This window comes from Lathamus discolor, chromosome Z (genome assembly GCF_037157495.1).
Source record: "Lathamus discolor isolate bLatDis1 chromosome Z, bLatDis1.hap1, whole genome shotgun sequence".
NCBI classification, from domain to species: domain Eukaryota; kingdom Metazoa; phylum Chordata; class Aves; order Psittaciformes; family Psittacidae; genus Lathamus; species Lathamus discolor.
In genome coordinates this window covers 2,255,795-2,277,098 of record NC_088909.1, presented here as the reverse complement: position 1 = coordinate 2,277,098, position 21,304 = coordinate 2,255,795, and the positions used below count along the sequence as shown (strand labels likewise).

The window sequence follows — 21,304 nt, the reverse complement described above, 5'->3', positions numbered from 1 at the left end:
GTCCCCTCGGCCTCGCTGCCGGGCATCGCGGCAGCGCTGGCGGGGCACGGCGGGGATTCTGGGGGTGTGTGGATGCTGTAGGGGACCCTGGGGCTGAGCTGGGGCCATGTTAACATTGGCCCCCCTACGTCTGCTGCGTGAGCCCTGGAACACCAGCGAGGGTAACCAGAGCAATGCCACAGCTGGGGTCAGCAGTGGCTGGTGCCAGGGGCTCAACATCCCCAATGAGCTCTTCCTCACACTGGGGCTGGTGAGCCTGGTGGAGAACCTGCTTGTGGTGGCCGCCATCCTGAAGAACAGGAACCTTCACTCGCCCACATACTACTTCATCTGCTGCCTGGCTGTGTCCGACATGCTGGTGAGCATCAGCAACCTGGTGGAAATGCTCTTCATGCTGCTGATGGAGCATGGCGTGCTGGTGATTCACACCAGCATCGTCCGCCACATGGACAACATCATCGACATGCTCATCTGCAGCTCCGTCGTGTCCTCCCTCTCCTTCCTGGGGGTCATTGCTGTGGACCGATATATCACCATCTTCTACGCCCTGCGCTACCACAGCATCATGACGCTGCAGCGGGCTGTGGTGACCATGGCCAGCATCTGGCTCGCCAGCACGGTCTCCAGCACCGTCTTCATCACCTACTACCACAACACCACCATCCTCCTCTGCCTTATCAGCTTCTTCCTCTTCATGCTGGTCCTCATGCTGGTGCTCTACATCCACATGTTTGCCCTGGCCCGACACCATCTCCACAGCATCTCCAGACAGCAGAAGCAGCCTGCCGTCTATCGTGGCAGCAGCCTCAAAGGAGCCGTCACCCTCACCATCCTCCTGGGCGTCTTTTTCATCTGCTGGGGCCCTTTCTTCTTCCACCTCATCCTCATCGTTACCTGCCCCACCAACCCCTTCTGCACCTGCTTTTTCAGCTACTTCAACCTCTTCCTCATCCTCATTATCTGCAACTCTGTGATTGACCCCCTCATCTATGCCTTCCGGAGCCAGGAGCTTCGGCGGACGCTGCGGGAGATGGTGCTGTGCTCCTGGTAGGGAGCGGGACACGGGTAACGGCCCAGCCGCCCTGCCGCGGGACAGAAGGACGGTTGAGATGGGCTGCACCGCGGGGTTTCCAGCTCTGGCACCCGATGCGGGCTCAGGGACTCGCGATTCCCAATAAAGGCTCTTTGCACTGACGCCGTGGCTGGCACCGCCGCGCAGCTCCTGGGGACCACTTTCCGGCCCCACCGTCCCTTACAAGTTCTATTGCTCCCGGTCGCCACCTGCACCGGCCGCGGGGCCCTGCGGCGGGGGGCGGCCGGCGGGGCGCAGGGGCCGGTCCCGGTGCGGGGCACAGCCCGGACAAAGCGCCCCTCGCCGCCGCCTTTGTTCTCGAGCCGCGCCCGCCGCCTCCCGGCCGGCCCCGGGGGACCGCTGCTGGCACCCGGGACCCCCGGAGCGGCCCCCCCCGGGCCCTGCCTCTTCCCCCCGTCGCGACGGGACGCGCATCGGGGGGTGTCATCCCCCCCCCACCAGCCCCGGGACGCTCCCTCCGCTGCTGCCGGGTCCCTGTGTCCGGTTCGTGTCGCCTGTCCCCTCCCGTGGGTGCCGGGGTCCCCCCACGGTACCGGGGCGGCCCCGTAGAGCCCGGGTTGGGGGGGGGTTCCCCCCCCAGTGCCCGCGGTGCCGGGGTCCCCGGGCGGGGCGGGGCGGGGCGGGGCGGCGGTGCCGGTGCTGCAGCGCTGCGGCGGCGGCCACCGATTGGTTGCTGGGCGGCGGTGACGTCAGCGCCCGGCCCGGTGCGGCGCGAGGCTCCTATAAAGGAGGCGGCGGCTGCGGGGCCGCCCCCCGCGCTCCCGGTGCCGCTCCTGCTCCTGTTCCCGGTCCTGCTCCCGGTCCCGCTCCCGTCCCGTTCCGACCCGGCCCGGCAGCGCCATGAGGGAGATCGTCCACATCCAGGCGGGGCAATGCGGCAACCAGATCGGCGCCAAGGTAACGGCGGCCCCGCCCCGCCGCTGCGGAGCCGGGAGGCGGACAAAGACCTCCCCCCGTTCCGTTACCCCCCCCCCCCCCCCCCCCCCCGCTCCCGCAGCACCGGGCGGACAAAGGGCCCCGCCCGTTCCCCCGGCCCCCGACCCTCGCCTTTGTCCGCCCTTCAGCACCGCGGACAGCGCCCGCCCCGCCCCGCCGCCAGGGGGCGCCCCGCGCTGCCCCGCGGGTGGGTGTGGGAGGGGCGGTGATGGGGGGGGTCCCCCGGGTCCCTGTGCCCCTCCCTCGGTACCCGGTGCCCCCCCCCCCCCCCCCAACGCTGATCCGTGTCCCCCCCCCCCCAGTTTTGGGAGGTGATCAGTGACGAGCACGGCATTGACCCCAGCGGCAACTACGTGGGGGACTCGGACCTGCAGCTGGAGCGCATCAGCGTCTACTACAATGAGGCCTCCTGTGAGTGACACACAGGAGCCCGGGACACCCCTCAGGCAGGGCACCCCTGCACCCCCCCCCTTGGGCGTGGGGAGAGCCCCCACATCCCTTTCTCCTGCAGGGTGGGGCGGGGGGGGGGCAGATACATGCACCCCCCCCCCCGGGGGGCCCCGGGAGGGGAGCAGGGACACGTGCAGTGCATCCCACCCTTGGAGCCCTATAGTCTGGGGTGGCAGCCCTGTATGCAACCATGGGGGCCCCCCATTATGTTGGGGGGGGGGGACACAAGTGAGCACCCAGCCCCACGGGACCCCTTGGGATGTGTGTGGGCTGGGGGTCAGCAGCAGGTTCCCCCCCCCACCCCCGGCACGCTCTCTCTCGCAGCTCACAAGTACGTGCCTCGCGCCATCCTGGTTGACCTGGAGCCGGGGACGATGGACAGCGTGCGCTCGGGCGCCTTCGGACACCTCTTCCGCCCCGACAACTTCATCTTCGGTAGGTCCCTTGGAGGGGGGGGGGGGTGATGACACCCGCGGCCCCACTCCCGTCCTGGGCCATCGCTATGCCCGGGGCGCTCCGTGAGCGCATCCCCTCCCTTGCCGTGGGGCCCGGCACAGCCGGTTCGCTGCCAAACCTCTGCCAAACCTTCCCACCCCACCCCGGCCTCAGATCTCGCCGGTGCCGCCGCCGGCAGCGCCCTGTCCCCTCCCTGGCGTGGGCACCAGGGAGCCCGCAGCCATTGGTGCCTCTTTTCCCCACCTCGGCAGGGCAGAGCGGGGCCGGGAACAACTGGGCCAAGGGGCACTACACGGAGGGGGCTGAGCTGGTGGACTCGGTGCTGGACGTGGTGAGGAAGGAGTGCGAAAACTGCGACTGCCTGCAGGGCTTCCAGCTGACCCACTCGCTGGGCGGTGGCACCGGCTCCGGCATGGGCACCCTCCTCATCAGCAAGGTGCGGGAGGAGTATCCCGACCGCATCATGAACACTTTCAGCGTGGTGCCGTCGCCAAAGGTGTCGGACACGGTGGTGGAGCCCTACAACGCCACGCTCTCCATCCACCAGCTGGTGGAGAACACAGATGAGACCTATTGCATCGACAACGAAGCTCTCTACGACATCTGCTTCCGCACCCTCAAACTGGCCACCCCTACCTATGGCGACCTCAACCACCTCGTCTCGGCCACCATGAGCGGGGTCACCACCTCCCTGCGCTTCCCCGGTCAGCTCAACGCCGACCTCCGCAAGCTGGCGGTCAACATGGTGCCCTTCCCTCGCCTCCACTTCTTCATGCCCGGCTTCGCGCCGCTGACGGCCCGCGGCAGCCAGCAGTACCGGGCCCTCACCGTGCCCGAGCTCACCCAGCAGATGTTTGACGCCAAGAACATGATGGCTGCCTGTGACCCCCGCCACGGCCGCTACCTCACCGTGGCCACCGTCTTCCGGGGCCGCATGTCCATGAAGGAGGTGGATGAGCAGATGTTGGCCATCCAGAGCAAGAACAGCTCCTACTTCGTGGAGTGGATCCCCAACAACGTCAAGGTGGCCGTCTGTGACATCCCTCCGCGGGGGCTGAAGATGTCCTCCACCTTCATCGGCAACAGCACGGCCATCCAGGAGCTCTTCAAGCGCATCTCGGAGCAGTTCACAGCCATGTTCCGCCGCAAAGCCTTCCTGCACTGGTACACGGGCGAGGGGATGGACGAGATGGAGTTCACCGAGGCCGAGAGCAACATGAACGACCTGGTCTCCGAGTACCAGCAGTACCAGGACGCCACGGCCGAGGAGGAGGGCGAGATGTACGAGGACGACGAGGAGGAGTCAGAGGCGCAGGGCGCCAAGTGATGCCCGATGCCCCCCTCTGCCGCCCGCAGCACCCCTGGCTTCGCGCTGCTGCACCCCCGGGCTCCGGCCGGGCTCCCCCCGCACCCCTTCAGTGTCTCCTGACCCCATCCCCCCCCTGAGCCGGCTCGGCCCCTCCCCCCCCCCCCCCCCCCACCTCCCCCCTTTTCGTTTTTTTTACTGGGTCGTGTCTTTTATTTTTTTTGAATACTCAATAAATTTATTGCTGTCCAGGTACCTCCTGTCTGTGCCTCGGGGGGGGGGGACACACACACAGCGATGGGGATGGGGACACCCTCTACTCCCAGGGGCGCAGCCCCCACAGCCATGCCCATCTCAGAGGGTGTATGCGGACCCCACATGCCCAGGCCATGGCAATGCACTGAGCCCCCCTGCGGCGTGCGGTGTCCCACACCTTCCTGCCCCACAGATCTGGGGTTGGAGTGCGGGTGCCGCCCTGCCCGGCCGTGCCTTTGTCCCCACTGTCACCCTTCTCCATGCTGCGAGGGAGGGACATGGGGCTTGCCCCGTCCAGGCACTGCTGTCCCAGGGCCGTGCTCGCCCTTTGTCCCCGCAAACGGAGCTGAGGGCACGTAACCCCGCAGTGCTGCCCCAGGGCCGTGCCTGGGTTTGGGGGAGCCAGAACACCCCCAAGCAATGCTAACCCCCCCAGCTCCTGCTGGGCTGAACCCAGAGTGCGGGGCCGGGATTTGCTGCCATGGAGCTGCAACCCCCCAGGGGTCCCCCTGGGGAGAGGGGCTGTGCTGTGGGATCTCGGGGGAGGGCTGAGGGCTGTAGAGGTGGGAGCAATAGGGCTGGGGGCGGTAGGGGTGAGGGCTATAGGGACAAAGAGCTATGGGGCTGGGTGTATGGGGCTGGGAGCTATAGGGACAAAGAGCTATGGGGCTGGGTCTAACGGGGTGGTGGCTATAGGGACAAAGAGCTATGGGGCTGGGTGTATGGGGCTGGGAGCTATAGGGACAAAGAGCTATGGGGCTGGGTCTAACGGGGTGGTGGCTATAGGGACAAAGAGCTATGGGGCTGGGTGTATGGGGCTGGGAGCTATAGGGACAAAGAGCTATGGGGCTGGGTGTATGGGGCTGGGAGCTATAGGGACAAAGAGCTATGGGGCTGGGTGTATGGGGCTGGGAGCCACAGGCACAAGGAGCTGTGGGGCTGGGGGCCATAGGGCTCCGGGCCGCTGCAGACCGGGGCGTCGGGGCCGCTCCCGTGGGGCGCGCCGCCGCGGCCCCGCTGCGTCCCCCGTGCACCCGCACCGCGGCGCGGCCCCGCCCGTGCGCTGAGTGATCCGCCGGCCGGCAGGGGGCGGCAGCGCGGCGCGGCGCGGCGGGGCGGGGCAGCGGGGCGGGGCGCGGCGGTGAGCGACGAAGCGGCGCTGCCCCCTGGCGGGCGGGCGGGCCGGGTCCGGTGTGCGGTGCCGGTGCCGGTGCCGGTACCGGTACCGGGGGCTGTGCGGGGCGCCGGGCGGGGGGGGGGTTTGGGGGGGGAGCGGAGCGGCGCGGGGGCAGCGGTGCCGGGATGGGGCGGCGCGGTCCGAGCGGGGCAGGGCGGGGGCGGGGGCGGAGGGGCGGGTTTGTCCGCGGCGCCGGTGCGGGTGCGTGGCTGAGGCGGCGGCCGCGTCCCGCAGGGCCATGGCGTACGACGAGCGGCTGGCCCGCTTCCGCCAGGCGCACCTCAACCCCTTCGACAAGGCCTCCGAGCCGCCGCCGCCGCCGCAGGAGCGGCCCGACGGGGGGGACCCGGAGCCAGGTGGGTGCTGCCACCCCCCCCGCTGCGCTCCGCACAGCCCCGGTACCGGCACCGGCAGCCGCTGGCACTTGGCCCCGTTGCAGGCCAGCGGCCGGACCCGTCTGCGGGGGACCCCGAGAGCGCCCTGGACCTGGGCCTGGCCGAGGATCACTTCTCCCGCCCCGTGGTGCGCGGGGCCGGGGGGGGGGGCGGAGCGGAGCGGGGGTGCGGGGTGCGCGGTGCCCGCTCACGCTGCTGCTCCCCGCGGTGCCGCAGGGCCTGATCCTGGCGTCGGACGTGCATCAGCTGCGCCAGGCCATCGAGGAGTGCAAGCGGGTGATCCTGGCGCTGCCGGAGCACTCGGAGCAGCAGAAGGACGCGGTGGTGCGGCTCATCCACCTCCGCCTCAAGCTGCAGGAGCTGAAGGTGCGGCCGGGACCGGGGCACCGGGGACGTGTCCCTGGGGTGGGGACACCCAGGCGCACGCTGACGTCCCCGCACGCGGCCGCAGGACCCCGGTGAGGATGAGCCCAACATCCGGGTGGTGCTGGAGCATCGGTTCTACAAGGAGAAGAGCAAGAGCGTGAAGCAGATGTGTGACAAGTGCAGCACCATCATCTGGGGCCTCATCCAGACCTGGTACACGTGCACAGGTGGGGCTGGGACCCCCGGCAGCCCACACACCCATCCCATGTTCCTGCCCTCCCCAGCCCCACACTGACATCCGTCTGTGCCCCCCCCCCCCAGGCTGCTACTACCGGTGCCACAGCAAGTGCCTGCCACTGGTGAGCAAGCCCTGCGTGCGGGCCAAGGTCAGCCATCAGGCCGAGTACCAGCTCAGCATCTGCCCCGAGAGCGGGCTGGACAGCCAGGACTACCGCTGCGCCGAGTGCCGGGCCCCTGTCTCCCTCCGTGAGGCTGCGCCGACGTGGCGTGGGGCTGGGGGATGGAGGATGAGTGGGGCTGGGCTCCTCTGGGGCCTGTATGGGGCTTGGGGCACAGCAGGGTTGGGGTTGTGTGGGGCTGGAGTCCCCCTTGTGTGTGGGGGGGGCTCTGTGGAGCTGGGGCTGCCTGGGGTGGGGGAATGGGGATGTGTGGAGCTGGGGGGTGTGATACTGCATGGGGCTGGGGCACAGTGGGGCTGGGGTTGTGTGTGGCTGGGCTCCTGTGGGGGCTTTGTGGGACTGGGGGGAGCTGTCTGGGGCTGGGGGGGTGGGGGATGTGTGGGGCTGGGCTTCCTTAGGGGTTGCGGGGTGCTGGGGTGGAGCTGAAGGCTGAGGCTCTGGGGGCTGTGTGTGGCTGGGAGCTATGGGGAGATGAGGGGGGCTTGGCTATGCAGGGCTGGGGGGATCCACAGTGCGTGCAAAAGTGACTTTTGGGGTGGTGCTGTGTGTCCATGGAAGGACATGGCACGGGGTAAGCAGCGCATGGTGTGGGGCCGGTGCCAGTACATGCGCCAACATGTGTGCCGGTGCGTGCCGCCGCAGGGGGGGTGCCCAGCGAGGCCCGGCAGTGCGACTACACCGGCCTCTACTACTGCAGCAGCTGCCACTGGAACGACCTGGCCGTTGTGCCCGCCCGCGCCATCCACAACTGGGACTTCGAGCCCCGCAAGGTGCCCCGGGGGGGGGCTTGGGGGCACCCCAGGGGCTGTGACCGTGGTCGAGGGAATCCCAGGGGCTGCATCCCTGGGTGGACGTCACTTGTAGGGCCCCATCCCTCATCGTGGGGGTCCCTGGGGGCCATGCCCCTAGGTTGAGATCACTTGGGGGCCATGTCCCTTGTCATGGGGGTCCCTGGGGACTGCACGGCTGGGTAGATAGAGGTCACTTGGTGGGGGCCGTGTCCCCAGGGCTGTGGCCCAGTGGCCATGGGGTGACGGTGGCTGTATACGGGCAGGTGTCGCGCTGCAGCATGCGGTACCTGGCGCTGATGGTGTCGCGGCCGGTGCTGAAGCTGCGGGAGATCAACCCACTGCTCTTCAACTACGTGGAGGAGCTGGTGGAGATCCGGGTGAGTGATGGGGGGGATCTGGGGATCCCACCCGATCCTACCCTGCAGGACTGGGGCTGGGGCTGGGCAGAGTGGGCAGCAGAGGGAGCATGGGGTGAGCAGGACAGAGAGGGGGACCCTGTCAGCACCTGCTGGGTCCCACAGAGGTGGAGCAGGGCAGGGGTGGGGGTCAAGACAGCAAGTGCCCAAACTGCTGCAGGTCTGAATTCGACTGAGCTTGACTTGTCCCCGTCACACCCCTGTCTCCATCTCTTACCTTCATTCTGTCCTATTCCTACACCATCCCCATTCTGCCTCTGCACCGCCCTTTCCTGCCTTGTGCCCACTCCCATTCCCATTCCCTCCTGCTGTGTCCCCCCACAGAAGCTGCGCCAGGACATCCTGCTCATGAAGCCCTACTTCATCACCTGCAAGGAGGCGATGGAGGCACGACTGCTGCTGCAGGTCAGGACCTGGGGTCGGCACTGAGCTGGGGGGACCCTGGGACCATGAGGGGGGTCAGGAGCCTGGTGCAGCAGTGATGGGCACAGGGGTGACAGGCACAGCAGTGACAGGCTCTCTGCCTGCAGCTGCAGGACCGGCAGCACTTTGTGGAGAACGATGAGATGTACTCGCTGCAGGACCTGATCGACATTGAGGCCGGGCGCCTGAGCTGCTCCCTCACCGAGATACACACCCTCTTCGCCAAGCACATCAAGCTGGACTGCGAGGTGAGCCATGGGGCAGACCCACAGCACGGCTCCTGTGGGGCCAGCACCGTGCTGGGGCTGCTGGTGGGGTCCCCTCAGAGCAGCTTTGGGACCTTCTGTGCTCCTGCCCCAGCGCTGCCAGGCCAAAGGGTTCGTCTGTGAGCTCTGCAAGGAGGGCGACGTCCTCTTCCCTTTCGACAGCCACACTTCGGTCTGCACCGACTGCTCCGCCGTCTTTCACAGGTATGGCACACGCGGGGGTGGCCGTGACCGCGGCACCGGGGGTGTACACGGTGTGGGGTGACCATCGCTGTCCCCTCCCCACAGGGACTGCTACTACGACAACTCCACCACGTGCCCCAAGTGCGCGCGGCTGAGCCTGCGCAAGCAGTCCCTCTTCCAGGACTCCACCATGGAGGCAGAGCCCTGATGGGGGGAGCCGGCCCCACGGCCACCCCATGGCACCCTGCGACAGTCATAGGCACCCCCCAGCTGCTTGGGGGCCAGGGTGACTCCTGGCTCCAGGACCCTCTGCCTGCAGGGACAACAGCGCTGGGGGCCCTGAGGAATGATAGGGGATGGGGTGTGGGGATGGTCACTGCAGACCCCAGCTGCTCCTCACAGGGGGAAATGGGACCCCATTGGTGACCCACAGCAGCTTCCAGCACTGATCCCACCCACAGCAGAAGTGCCTGGAGCTCAGGGGCAGGGGTGGGTGCAGGCAGGGCAGGGGTCCCATGTTACGGGCCAGCGTTACTGGCTGAGCCAGAGCCACGGCCGCACCGGGACCAGCCTGAGCCGAGCCCCCACGGGCTGGGCAGGGCGGTGGGAGCCAGGGAACACCCCCTTCCACGGACACACGTTACCGGGATAGCGCTGCTGAGTCGGGGGCAGCACCCGGGTTTCCTGTAGCATCAACGAGCCTCTGTTCAACCCAGCACTCGTGTCCCTGCTTTGGCGTGGAGGGACGGGGCGGGCAGCGGGACGGGGGCTCCAGTGTCGTGTGTCCGGCCCTGCCATTGGCAGGGGGCAAAGCAGCGCCGCACCGGTATGGGCCGGGCTCCCTCTTCTATCCCCTTCCCCTGGCCGGCTCCGCACCCTCCTGGTGCTCCCGAGCCCAACGGGAGCCCTGTGTCCCTCCCCAGCAGCGGCGGAGACGGGCGGAGGCGCGGCGGTGGTGGGTCGCTCGGTTTTACCGGAACACGGCACTGCTACATGAGAACCGGGCAGGACCCGGCACCGGCCGCGCTCCGCCGCGGGTCTGTGGGGGCGCCGGTCCACCGGGCCCCCCCGCGGCACTGCGGGCCGCTTCCCCCCGCGGCCGATCCCCGCTGACAGTCCTGCGGCCCGGGGCGGGCTCCGGCGGTGTCGGAACGAAGCGGCCGGTCCCAGCGCGTCCCCGGGGCCGTCCCCCGGGGTCGGGGCCGTACCTACGGCTCCCGCGGCCGGTCGGCGGGCAGGAAAGCGTCCGGGGGTCCCGGCGGCAGCTCCGGGTCGCTGAGGTGCTTCTTCTCCCGACCCTGCTCTCGCGCTCGGGTCCAGGAGGGCGAGCGCAGGTACCCGGCCCGCGACACCGGCTGCAGCCCTGCGGGACGGACGGGAGGCTCAGGCGGGTGGACCGACCTGGGAGCGGGATGGGACCGGGACCGGCCCCTCGCTCACCACCGGGCGCCTCCCCGGCTGCGTTCTCCTCGTCGGAGTCGGCGAAGACCTCGGCCAGCTCCTGGTCCGACATGTCGGTCAGCTCGGTCAGATCCAGCAGGTCGAAGTGCACCTCCAGCGAGGAGACGCTGCTCAGCGGCTCTGCGGGCGGCGGCCGCGCTTCGGGACCGGCCGGCTGGCCGGCCCGACGCCACGAGGAGGGGCGGGAGGCGCCGGGGGGGCACCGGGGGAGAGGGTAGTGGGGGGCTTGTGCTCAGGGAGGATAACGGGGTCGGTGGGGGAAGATGACCCGCTGGGGCTGCCCGGGGACCCAGGGGCTGGCGAGAACCTCAAGGGATGCTGAGGGCAGGCAGGGAACCCCAGGGCCAGGCAAGGGACCCCTGGGGCTGTCAGGGGATACTAGGAGCAGGCAGGGGATCCCAGTGGCTGTCAAGGAACCTCAGGGACAGGCAGAGGACACGCGGGCTGTCAAGAACGTCAAGGGTAGGCAGGGGACCCCAGGGGCTGGCAAGAGACACCGGGAGCAGGCAGGGGACCTCGAGGGCAGGGAAGGGACAGGCAGGGCTGCACTCACGTCGGCGCTCGGTGACCTGCAGCAGGCCAGCGCTGGGGATGGGGATGCTGCCCTGCTCCTCCGTGGGGGCTCCGGGAGGCTGCTGTGCTGGCCCATGGGTGGGGGTCCCCGCCGGGCGTTCCGGGACCAGAGTCTCCTTGCCGAGCTCTGCTGTTCCGGCATGTGTCATATGGGTGATGACAGCTCCATCCCAGGGCACCACCAGCCCTCACGGGCAGCCCGGGTGAGGGGGACGGAGACAGCGGGCTCCCCCATTGGGACAGGCAGAGCTGCCCAGGGCCATGTGCTGGCAGCCGCAGCCCCGCGCCCCCCGCCCCGAGCAGCCCCTTTGTGTCGGAGAGACAAAAGCGCAGCCTGTGCCGGAGCCCAGACAAGGGCGGCTTGTCTGCCTGCGGTGGTGGCACGGCAATGGACACCGAGGGAGGGCAGGAAACCCTGTGAGCCCGCTGCAACAGCACCCAGATCCCCGGCCCACCCAAGGTTGGTGCTGGAGGAGGATGGACCCAGCTGCACCCCGGCACCATGTGCCACCAGGCCCTACCATCACCGGGTGAGACAGCACAGGGATGGGCTCACCATGGGCTAGACATCTCCTTGTCCCCCCAGGATGGTGACAGTGGGACAGGGGATAGAAATGTCCCCAACCCAAAACAGCTGGGATGGGGAAAGGGACATTGTGGGGTGTTAAGTTCCTGTTTCTGGCACACAGAGCTGTGGGATGCCCGTGCCCCAGTACTGGCTCTACCGCATCCTGACCCCACATGGTGGAATAGACCAGGCACCCCACACTCCCAGCACCTTCCAGTCGGGAAATGGGGTCCTCACCCCACTCCAACACTGGGAAGACCTCCCATGGGATCACAGGGGCTGCCTGCTCCTGCCCATTTTCACCACCCCACCACCCAGCACCGGTGGGTGACATGGTGGTGTCACCCTATCGAGTGTGTCCCCCCCCACCACCGGCAGCCCCCTGCATCCCCACCCACCGGGGCACTGCTCCCTGCCGCAAAAATCCCCGCGGGCCTCCGCCTGCATGGTCACAACACGACACCGGCCACGCCGCCCCGCTCCGGCCTGGGCTCACCGGCTGCCTGTGGGGAGCGGGGCCGGTGTCAGGGCTCCCTCGCCGCTGCCACAGCCGCTCTGCTGACTCACGTTAAACTGCAGAGCCCGGCGGTAGCCGGCTCCAGACACCCCACCGGCAGCGGCCCCGCTCCCAGCCGCTGCCCGTCCCGATAGCACTGCCCGGCTGGCAAACTTTCAGTGCCCCGGGGCTGCCACCGGGACGGGGGCCGCGGTGCCACCGTAATGCAGGGCACTTGTGTGTACGGGAGCCACCTGTGTCACCATCCAGAGACCTGCCGCAGCCCTCTGTAATACCGGGGACCCACCAGTGTGGCCACCACCCTGATCCCAAGCACCCACCCAGCCCTCCACACCCCTCCTACAGCACCGGCACGTCTGTACCGGGGCTCTGCGCCGTCCTCCCGTGTGCCTCAGCCTGCCACCAGCATCCAGACCCTGGCTCCGGCACCCCACTGCTCCCCCGCCCTCCCTGGGCACCCCACTGCACCCCTACATCCTTCGGACATCCCACTGCTGCCGCTTGTCCTCTGGACATCCCACTGCACCCCTACACCCCCTGGGCACCCCACTGCTCCCCCATCCCAGGCTCCCCTTGTCCCCCCGTCCCCATCCCGAGCCCCTCGGTCCCCACCCCAGCGGCCGGGCACCCCCACCTCGGCCCCGTGCACCCGCACCCGGGTGTACACGCACGCCCCGTGCACGTCTGCGTCCCGCTTGCACGCACACCCCTCCGTAGCCCCCCCCGACCCCCGCATCCCTCCGCATCCGCGCACACACCCCCGTTACACCCCCTTGCACACCCCCCCGTTAACACACCCCTCTCCCCCCCCTCCCGTCCTACATCTCTCCGTGCACACCGACCCCCCCCCCCACCCCCGCTCCCGCCCCGCGGGGCCCGGCCCGGTTCCGCCCGCTGCAGGCTCGGAGCCGCCCGGGCCGGGGCCGCGGTGATGGGCGCGCCGGTCCGTTATCCGCCCTCCCCCTCCTCTCCCCCGCGGCCTCACCTGCGGTGTCGGCCGCTCCCGGAGCCGCCATGGGCCGGTGCCGGTGCCGGTGCCGGTGCTGGGCGGGGCGGGCCCGGTGCCAGCCCGCAGCCCGCACGGTCCTGCCCGCCGCGGCGGGGGCGGGGCCGGGGGCGGGGCGGGGGCCGGGGGGTGGGCAGGCGCTGACCGGCCCACCCGGGACCGGAGACACCGGGAGGGGAGGGAACGAGGCGGGGTGGGGGGAGGCACGGCTGAACCGGGGGTGCGGAGGGGACTGGGTCCGGGGTGCGGAGGACACCCGGGGCACGCACACACACACACACACACACACGGGGAGCGCCGGTGCAGGGTTGCGGGGGCAGGGCAGCGGCGGGGCAGGGGCGAGGGGCGCAGCGCTGCTCCCGGTGAGGCGGAGGGGCGCCGGGGCCGGGCACACCGGAGATCCCCCGCCGGGCCCGGTCCGGAGCAGGCCCCGCCGCCGTTGCTAGGGCGGAGCGCCGCGTTGCTAGGGGGCGTGTCCGAGCTGGCGCGCTACTCTCGCGAGATCCTCTCTGTCGTTGCCTGGAGACTGCGGCGCTGGTGGCGGCCGCCATGGTGAGAGCGGGACCGGGACCGGGACCGGGACCGGGACCGGGACCGGGACCGGGACCGGGACATGGGGGACTCTGGGCCCGCTGCTGAAGGCTCCCTGCAGCAGGGGGGGTGCGGGCAGGGAGGCCCAGCCCGCTCCTGGGAGGGTCGCGAACGCCTCAGGAGTTTCCCCGGCTCCAGCGCTCCCGTCTGTCCTCTTCATCTGCCCCGGCCGTGAGGGGCTTCGTGTGTGGGCTGGTTGAGCCTGGAGAAGAGAAGGCTCCTGAAGGGGGGACCTGAGAGCAGCTCCAGTGCCTAAAGGGGCTGCAGGGAACCTGGAGAGGGGCTTGGGACAAGGGCCTGTAGGGCCAGGCCAAGGGGAATGGCTTGAACCTGCCCGAGGGGAGACTGAGCTGAGCTCTTAGGCAGAAGCTCTTCCCTGTGAGGGTGCTGAGGCGCTGGCACAGGGTGCCCAGAGAAGCTGTGGCTGCCCCATCCCTGGCAGTGCTCCAGGCCAGGTTGGACACAGGGGCTTGGAGCAAGCTGCTCCAGTGGAAGGGGTCCCTGCCCGTGGCAGGGGTTGGAGCTGGAGGAGCTTTAAGGTCCCTTCTGACCCAAACCATCCTGATTCTGTGATTTTGTATCTTTTCTTAGGCACCCAAAAAGAAAGCCGTGAAAAAAGGGTCCGTGAGCAAAGGTCCAGCAGTGCGGGATGCCTTGGCACCAGGGGACATGAGCAAGGGGGAGGTGAGAGACACCCCATCTCCCAGCCACCCCTGGGCAGGAGGACATTGCCTGTCTCTGGGGACAACAGGTGGCAGAGAGTGATGGAGACAAGCAGCTGGGTTCCTTTTGCTGCCTAACGCCCGTCTGGGCTATGGGTGGGAAAGAAAGGAGCAGCCACCTCATCCTACCCTCCCTGCCGCTGCTCTAGGGTGTTGTGCTCTCTAGCCCTGTGCCCTTGCTGCCTTCTTCCTGAGTGCATAACCCCAGCATCTGGGTGATGGCTCAGACCAGGGATCTGTGACTGCAGCCTGCTACACTCCTGGTCCCATTGCTCCCAGGGCAGGAGGCTCCTGTAGGCATGGGGACGGCAGGCAGAGAGGGAAGGTGCAGCTGCTGCCCCTCCGTTGCTTCAAATCCCACTTGTATTGCTGGGTATCATACAAACAGAGGAGGAGGTGGCCCTGGCTCGGGGACCTTGCTTCTGCAAGAAGGTCTTAGACATCTTGATGCAAGCAGTGTGCCCACATGGCCAAGAGCATCCTGGTCTGTATCAGCACTAGTGTGGCCAGCAGGACTAGGCCAGTGATAATCAGCATTGGTGAGGCCACACCTCAAATCCTGTGTTCAGCTCTGGGCCCCTCACTGCAAGAGAGACATCGAGGTGCTGGAGCGGGGCCAGAGAAGGGCAATGGAGCTGGTGCAGGGCCTAGAGCCCAAGTGTGATGGGGAACTGCTGAGGGACCTGGCACTGCTCAGCCTGGACCAAAGGAGGCTGAGGGGAGATCCTATTGCTTTCTGCAGCATCCTGACATGGGGACGTAGCGAGGTGAAGGTTAGTCTCTCCTGCCAAGTAACAAGTGGTAGGACAAGAGGAAACATCTTCAACTTGTGCTAGTGGAGGTTTAAATAGGATCTGAGGAACAATTTATCCCCCAGAAGGGTTGTCAAGCACTGGAACAGGCTGTCCAGGGAGGTGGTGGAGTTACTGGCTCTGGAGGTATTTAAAAGATGCATGGCACTTCACGACATGGTTTAGTGGTGGACTTGGCAGTGCTGGGTTAATGGTTGGACTCAATGATTTCAAAGCCTTTTTCCAACCTAAATGAGTGTATGATTCTATAATTCAAGATTATTAAGGCACCTGAGAATGGTGTTACTGGACATGAATACTTAGAATGCCTGAGCTCAGGCTGTCTGAAGTAGGATAAGTTTTTGTTACTGCTTTTCCGGAGCCTAATGGGTTCTATCGAGCCCAGGGTGGGTCAGGGGTCCTCCAATTCTCTCCTGCTCCTCTCCATCCCAGTAACTGCCACTGTGTCCTGCCAGGTTTGCAACACAGTTTGCCGTGGGTGTCTTGCAAAGGCACCTCTCTAAGACCTCTCTGACCCCTCCCTAACTCTTCCTCTCCCCTTTGCAGCTGGAGAAGCACGTTTTGCGTCTCCGGGAGGAGCTGGACCGTGAGCGGGAAGAGCGCAACTACTTCCAGCTGGAGCGTGACAAGATGCACACCTTCTGGGACATCACCCGCCGGCAGCTGGAGGAGAAGAAAGCCGAGCTGCGCAACAAGGACCGCCAGATGGAGGAGGCGGAGGAGCGGCACCAAGTGGAGATCAAGGTGGGACAGGAGAGGGCTGGGAGATGCTCAGGGTGAGCCTTTGGCAGTCCTGAGGAGGAGAGGGAAGAGGAGGAGGAGCTGAGTGGGATGTGATCCAAGAGCATCTCAGCCAATATCCCAGCTCTGGGTGTCACCTGCTGAAGTCCCTCACCTGGTCTGTGGCTTGTCTTTAGGTTTACAAGCAGAAGGTGAAGCACTTGCTGTACGAACACCAGGAAAACCTCACTGAGCTGAAGGCAGGGAGCATGCTGTCCATGAAGCTGGCCCAGAAGGATCACTGGGCCCAGGAGACAGAGATGCAGAAAGAGAAGTGTTCCTTGAAAGCGGAGCTGAAGGAGCAGGAGCTAGCCAACGAGCTGGTGGTGAAAAACAAGGAGCTGGTATGTCCCTGGCCGGGCTGGTGCTGTGTATGAGGTGCCTCTGCTGCACAGGGAGGTGGTGGGGCTGCAGGCTGAGTGCTCCCAGCCTCAGCATGTGAGCAGGAGCCTCCCTGGCTCTCTCCATGGGGTGGGATGGGGTTTTCCATAGGCACCAGTAACGGATGCACTTGGAGGCACTGGAAAGTGCAGGAACAGGGAGGAGGGATTCTGGGGCAGCTCCTGTGACGAGAAGGAGGGAGCTGTGAGAGCAGCTGGAGAACCTGTGAGACGCTGTTTGCATGGATAATGTGGGATTGGTGCCATGGCAGGAGCCTTTCCCAGGGAGGGAATCCCTTGGGATGTGGCTGACTCAGGGTTTGGTTGTCTGCTTCTAACACGTGGCTTCTCCCTAACAGAAACAAGAGCAGGAGATCACTCGGCTGTGCAACGACTTTGAGAGACAAGTGAGAGGTCAGGATGTGCGTGAGCTCCCTTTGTCAGTGTGAGGCTACACAGCCTTGAGTAGAAAGGGGGATGGTTTCCCCTAGTTCTGGCCGGTTCTGCAGACCCCCAGCATCACACAAAGAGAATGAGACCAGGTGCCTCTCTTGTGGGCTGCAGGGCACAGGCAGGGCACCTGTGGCTGGAGATCTTCTCCATGCAATGAGGTGGCTGGAGGAGTCCTTGCAGAGTCCTCACTCCACTGTCCTCCTCGGGGGACGTTTCAGGTTTCTCATGGACTGACTTGGAGCTTTTCCATGCCCTCTTTCCAAGGATGCTATTTCTGGGCTCTGCTCTGCGTGGTCCCAGTATAACTGCTCCACAGGCTGTTGGCTGCTGTGGTGATGCTGCTAACAGGGGCCTCGTCCTCAGGCTGGTGCTGGCTAACAGAGCAGGGTCTGCAGGGGGGCCTCACCAAGCCCCTCTGCTCTCCCCCAGAGATCGAGGCCAGGTACTCTGAGAAGATGCATGTGCTGCGGAACGAGCTTGACTTGCGGAGAAAGACTGAGATCCATGAGGTGGAGGAGAGGAAGAACAGCCACATCAGCCAGCTGATGATGAACCACGAGAAGGCCTTCAATGACATGAAGAACTACTACAACGACATCACCCTTAAAAACCTGGAGCTCATCAGCCTGCTGAAGGTACTGCCAGCCCCCCTGCTGCCACCAGCCTGGCCTGCAGAGTGCCACCCTGCCAGCATGGGGGTGGTCCTGGGAGGGTTTCACCTGGATCTGGCCAGTTCCCAGCTGGTGATGCGGGTGCTGCTAGTCTCCTGAAGGTCGTACACTGTTACATGAGCAAAGCTCTTCAGCCCAGGGAGTTCTGCTTGCTGGGCCAGCAGCAGGAGCATGTCTGACAGTGGGGGAAGCTCTGAGGAGCTGGGCAGCCCCTGGGAGTTGTCACTTGTGTTCCCAAGAACAGGAGCAGATCGAGGACTTGCAGATTAGAACGGATCAGTTGGAAAGGGAGAAGGCCAATGCGCTGCTCCAGAACAAGCAGCTGAATGAGTCCCTGCAGCAGGCCCAGGAGCAAATCTTTGAGCTGGAGAAGAAGCTGGTCCGCTATGACAAGGACAAGGAGGCCCTAACGGTGAGTGGCCAGCCCTGTCCATTCCCAAGCTGCCCTGGCTTTCCTGGAGGGAGTCACTCAGCAATGACTTTTGCCACTCAGCTTGTCTGGGTTGCTGAGCAAAGTCAGTCCCTTTCAGCTTGGCTGAGTGCTTGTGAGAGCTCAGATGGGATTTGCAGAGCTCTGAGAAACCAGAGTAGAAGGCAGAGATTGCATGGGTGCTGCTTCCTGTCTTTTCTCACCATGTCTCTGCTGGTCACTCTCCTCCTGTGCCAGGACACATCTCCCACACCTCCCAGAGAAACCCCTGCTCTTTAACTGTCTGTTCCCGCTTGCAGAATGCGAAAGCCCATCTGAAAATCACCCAGAAGGAATGGAAGGATCTTCAATGGGAACATGAGGTGCTGGAGCAGAGATTCATAAAGGTGAGAGCTGCATGTGGGTCTGGGCATTCTGCTTCCCTCTCCAAACCCTGTCTCCACTGCAGGGGACTGAGCACAGGAGCTTAGCAGGAGAGTTTGCATAGCCGGGGGCTTTCCAAAGCTCTAATCCAGAGCTGTGTGATAACTGCTGCTCCCAACAAAGCTTCTCCCAGCTTTGGCCTCTCCCACGGTCAGCAGACAGGCCTGGCCTTGTACTTTGCTAAGCAATCATGCACGCTCCGGCGGTCCCTGCCTGGCTGGTGAGGGACTGTGACCACAGCAGCACCTCAGGGGCTGAGGGATTGTCACGGGGCACCAGCCCCAGCCCAGCTCGTTCCAGAAGGAGCCGCTGGTGTTCAGGGGTCTCTCCCACATTGCTTGTCATACCAGGATGAGTCGTGTTAGCTGAGTTCTTCCAGACCCAGCCTTTTCCCCTGCAGCTAACCCAGATAAATCTGTGGAGGCAGAAGGAAGCTCATTTGCAATTCGTAGAAATCCCCAGGAATATGAACATTGATCTGAGGCCTCGTTAAACAATCCATCATTAAGGCAGCAACATATTCAGTGCATTCAGAAATAGGCTTTGGAGGAGAGATTGTGTCCTAATTAGGACACTTACTAACTAGATGTGAGCCAGGGACTGCTGCCAGCTGCAGGAAGGGGAGGAGAGACCCCCATGTGCTGTGGGGCCCTCTCTGAGGGCTAAAATGGAGCTGCAGTGAGTCCTTCAGGCCATTGGGCTCCCAGGGGTGGCCCATGCCCAGAGGGGAGGTGGAAGCAGAAGTGCAGGTACCATCCTGGGAGGGAGGGAAGGAAGGAAGCCGTGCTGCAGCACCTGCCTTCCAGTGCCGTAGGGAATAACTAGGCTCCTGCTGGAGCAGGGCTGAGCTGCCAGACCTGTTTGCAGGCAAAGCCCTTGCCCAGGGATCCTGAGCATGCTGTGAAGGTGGGCTGTGTTTTGGGGAGCAGGTACAAGTGGAGCGAGATGAGCTCTACCAGAAGTTCACCAAAGCCATTCACGAGGTGCAGCAGAAGACGGGGTTCAAGAACCTGCTCCTGGAGCGCAAGCTGACAGGACTCCTCGGCATCCTGGAGAAAAAGGAAGTGGAGCTCAGCGAGGTCTTTGCTGCCTCCAAACTTGACCAGGGTGCCCTCACCCTGGTCTCCCACAAGCTGGAGGTACCTCTGAAGGCTGGCTTGGGGGGCAGAGGCTGCTTGGGGCTGAATGCAGACCTAGGAGCCTGCGAGTCCCTCATCCTGCATGGATGGAGCTGCCCCGTCACTCATTCCTGGCGCTCGCAGGGTGCCGCAGGGCACTCCAGCTCTCCCTCGAGAGCAGAGCACGTGGGTGCGGGGTTTGGCACTGCTCTGTCCCTCAGGTGGGGCCGGTTTTGAGGAGAATGGCACCAGGCCAAGCAGCACTCACCAGCACGGTGCTGCTGAACAGCCGCTGCGTACAGGGCCACCAGCGACCCAGGGTGTCCTGTGCATGGGGAGTCACAGCTGGGGGACCCTGCCTGGTCTCTCTGGCTGCAGAGACGGTGCAGACGGGTTCTGAGGCGCCCTGCAGAGTCTGCCCTGCTAAAAATACCTGTGCAGAAAGCCCTGGCGCAGAGGATGGAAGACCCACATTCTTGGAGCCTGCCGCAGACGTAACCGGAGAAGCAGCACTTACTTGGGTTGGGTGGAGATGCAGGAGATGTGGGCTCTGCACTGGGCTTGGCCACCATTCTGGTACCCTCTTGCTCATCTGACACCAGCCTGTCCCCTTACAAGTGCTTTCTATGGTGGGCAGCAGTGACGCTTGTGTTCACCCTCTTGCAAAGGGTGCCCTGGGGATGGGCACAGCAGTAGTGAAGTCTCTGGGGCTGTAGGATGGATGTGTCTCCTACTAGCAGGTGACACAGCAGCAGGAAGGAAAACACATTCCTGGGAAGCTCTCCCACAGCTGCTGGGGTCCTGGAATTCTTTTGCTCAGCTGCTTCCAGCATCTCCTCAGGGAGCCCGTCTCCCTGTAATCCCCCTGGTGCCGCGAGGGCAAGATGGTGATACCAGAGCGCGTGCTGCTGTTTTGTCCCCCTTACAGAGGGGCAGAGATGATGGCAAGGCTGTGCTGGCACTTGTGGTGTTGGTGTGGGAGGACCCTGTCCCTTGGTGCTGGCTGTCCCTGGCAGTGCTGGCTCGGAGGGCACAGGCTGGTGGCTGCCTGCCAGGCCCTGCTGTGTGTATCTCTGCTGGAGCCAGGCCCCGGTGCTAACCCTGCCATGCCACCAGGGCTGGGCAGCCACTGCCCAATGCACCCTCTCCCTTTGCAGGATGTGCTCAACTCCAAGAATGCCACCATCAAGGACCTGCAGCTCCAGCTGGCGCGGGTCTGCAAGGTGAGGGAAGGGGATCGGGCTGCCCTGTTCCCCTGGCTCTGGGCTGGGGGCTGTTGGATGATGGCTGCAGCTTGGGCAGGGGGTGGGGTGGAAATGGGATGTTCTCCAGGCCTTGCCCAGAGTGGAGGGGAATGAATGCATAACAGGCCAGCTGAGCAGCTTCATGCCCTGGGCAGGCAGGACCCAGCTCAGGCTACTGTTTGGCTGGCACAGGAAGGTGTGTTGGGGTCCCTCCTGGTGGAGGGGGGTACAGGGAACCCATGCCCAGGCACAAGAGGGCTGTCCTGGAGCTGAGCTTTGGGCTGACCAGGGGGACACTTCTCTTGCAGGCGCACAATGACATGCTGCAGACATTCGAGGCAAAGCTGACAGCCTTCGGGATCCCTCTGGACAATCTGGGCTTCAAGCCCCTGGAAAACCCCATGCTGGGGCAGGGCCCTGCAGGACTTGTTGCTGTACCCATCTGATGCCAGCCTGCACAAGGGACCTATCAGAGCCAGACCGGAGCAGGCACCCCCCTTATTTCCTGTGCTGGACTCCCTGGCTGTGCTGCCCTGGGGCTCTCCTCCTCTCCCCCTCCAGAATTCAGGAAAGCAACTTTTTTTGGAGACAGATGGTGCTGTTTGAAGCCTTTAATGGTGTTG

The 21,304-nt window shown here is 65.3% G+C and overlaps 5 protein-coding genes across 10 annotated transcripts; 4 read left to right on the top strand and 1 right to left on the bottom strand.

The window, feature by feature from the left end:
- Nucleotides 1–106: 106 nt before the first annotated feature.
- Nucleotides 107–1,051, top strand: MC1R (melanocortin 1 receptor). Its single transcript, XM_065661306.1, has one exon. The coding sequence runs from the start codon at nucleotides 107–109 to the stop codon at nucleotides 1,049–1,051; it is 945 nt and encodes a 314-aa protein (XP_065517378.1).
- An 808-nt stretch (nucleotides 1,052–1,859) lies between these two features.
- TUBB3 (tubulin beta 3 class III) lies at nucleotides 1,860–4,405 on the top strand. Of its 2 annotated transcripts, XM_065661304.1 has the most exons (4): nucleotides 1,860–1,990; nucleotides 2,332–2,440; nucleotides 2,804–2,914; nucleotides 3,187–4,405. In XM_065661304.1, exons 1-4 carry the CDS (start codon nucleotides 1,934–1,936, stop codon nucleotides 4,260–4,262), a joined length of 1,353 nt encoding a protein of 450 aa, XP_065517376.1. In that variant the 5' UTR covers nucleotides 1,860–1,933; the 3' UTR covers nucleotides 4,263–4,405. The 2 variants fall into 2 exon arrangements, with proteins under 2 accessions (XP_065517376.1, XP_065517377.1); XM_065661305.1 differs by lacking the exon at nucleotides 2,332–2,440 and having other exon boundaries at nucleotides 1,881–1,990.
- Nucleotides 4,406–5,838: 1,433 nt separating this feature from the next.
- DEF8 (differentially expressed in FDCP 8 homolog) lies at nucleotides 5,839–9,647 on the top strand. Of its 2 annotated transcripts, none has more exons than XM_065661512.1 (11): nucleotides 5,839–6,029; nucleotides 6,113–6,195; nucleotides 6,285–6,434; nucleotides 6,520–6,661; nucleotides 6,756–6,920; nucleotides 7,496–7,623; nucleotides 7,908–8,021; nucleotides 8,385–8,465; nucleotides 8,591–8,731; nucleotides 8,844–8,953; nucleotides 9,038–9,647. In XM_065661512.1, the coding sequence occupies exons 1-11, from the start codon at nucleotides 5,912–5,914 to the stop codon at nucleotides 9,138–9,140; spliced, it is 1,335 nt and encodes a 444-aa protein (XP_065517584.1). In that variant the 5' UTR covers nucleotides 5,839–5,911; the 3' UTR covers nucleotides 9,141–9,647. The 2 variants fall into 2 exon arrangements, with proteins under 2 accessions (XP_065517584.1, XP_065517585.1); XM_065661513.1 differs by having other exon boundaries at nucleotides 5,840–6,029; nucleotides 6,113–6,192.
- A 238-nt stretch (nucleotides 9,648–9,885) lies between these two features.
- On the bottom strand, nucleotides 9,886–13,124 carry DBNDD1 (dysbindin domain containing 1). 4 transcript variants are annotated; one of them, XM_065663916.1, is made up of 5 exons: nucleotides 13,037–13,124; nucleotides 11,933–12,037; nucleotides 10,947–11,096; nucleotides 10,373–10,531; nucleotides 9,886–10,295 (listed from the first exon to the last, which is right to left on the bottom strand). In XM_065663916.1, exons 2-5 carry the CDS (start codon nucleotides 11,979–11,981, stop codon nucleotides 10,141–10,143), a joined length of 513 nt encoding a protein of 170 aa, XP_065519988.1. In that variant the 5' UTR covers nucleotides 11,982–12,037; nucleotides 13,037–13,124; the 3' UTR covers nucleotides 9,886–10,140. The 4 variants fall into 4 exon arrangements, with proteins under 4 accessions (XP_065519988.1, XP_065519990.1, XP_065519989.1 ...); XM_065663918.1 differs by having other exon boundaries at nucleotides 10,373–10,513; XM_065663917.1 differs by having other exon boundaries at nucleotides 10,947–11,093.
- Nucleotides 13,125–13,384: 260 nt separating this feature from the next.
- On the top strand, nucleotides 13,385–21,296 carry GAS8 (growth arrest specific 8). Its single transcript, XM_065663915.1, has 11 exons — nucleotides 13,385–13,609; nucleotides 14,240–14,332; nucleotides 15,729–15,926; nucleotides 16,100–16,306; nucleotides 16,702–16,756; nucleotides 17,225–17,430; nucleotides 17,711–17,878; nucleotides 18,196–18,282; nucleotides 19,249–19,458; nucleotides 20,595–20,660; nucleotides 20,990–21,296. The coding sequence occupies exons 1-11, from the start codon at nucleotides 13,607–13,609 to the stop codon at nucleotides 21,125–21,127; spliced, it is 1,431 nt and encodes a 476-aa protein (XP_065519987.1). The 5' UTR covers nucleotides 13,385–13,606; the 3' UTR covers nucleotides 21,128–21,296.
- Nucleotides 21,297–21,304: the final 8 nt, after the last annotated feature.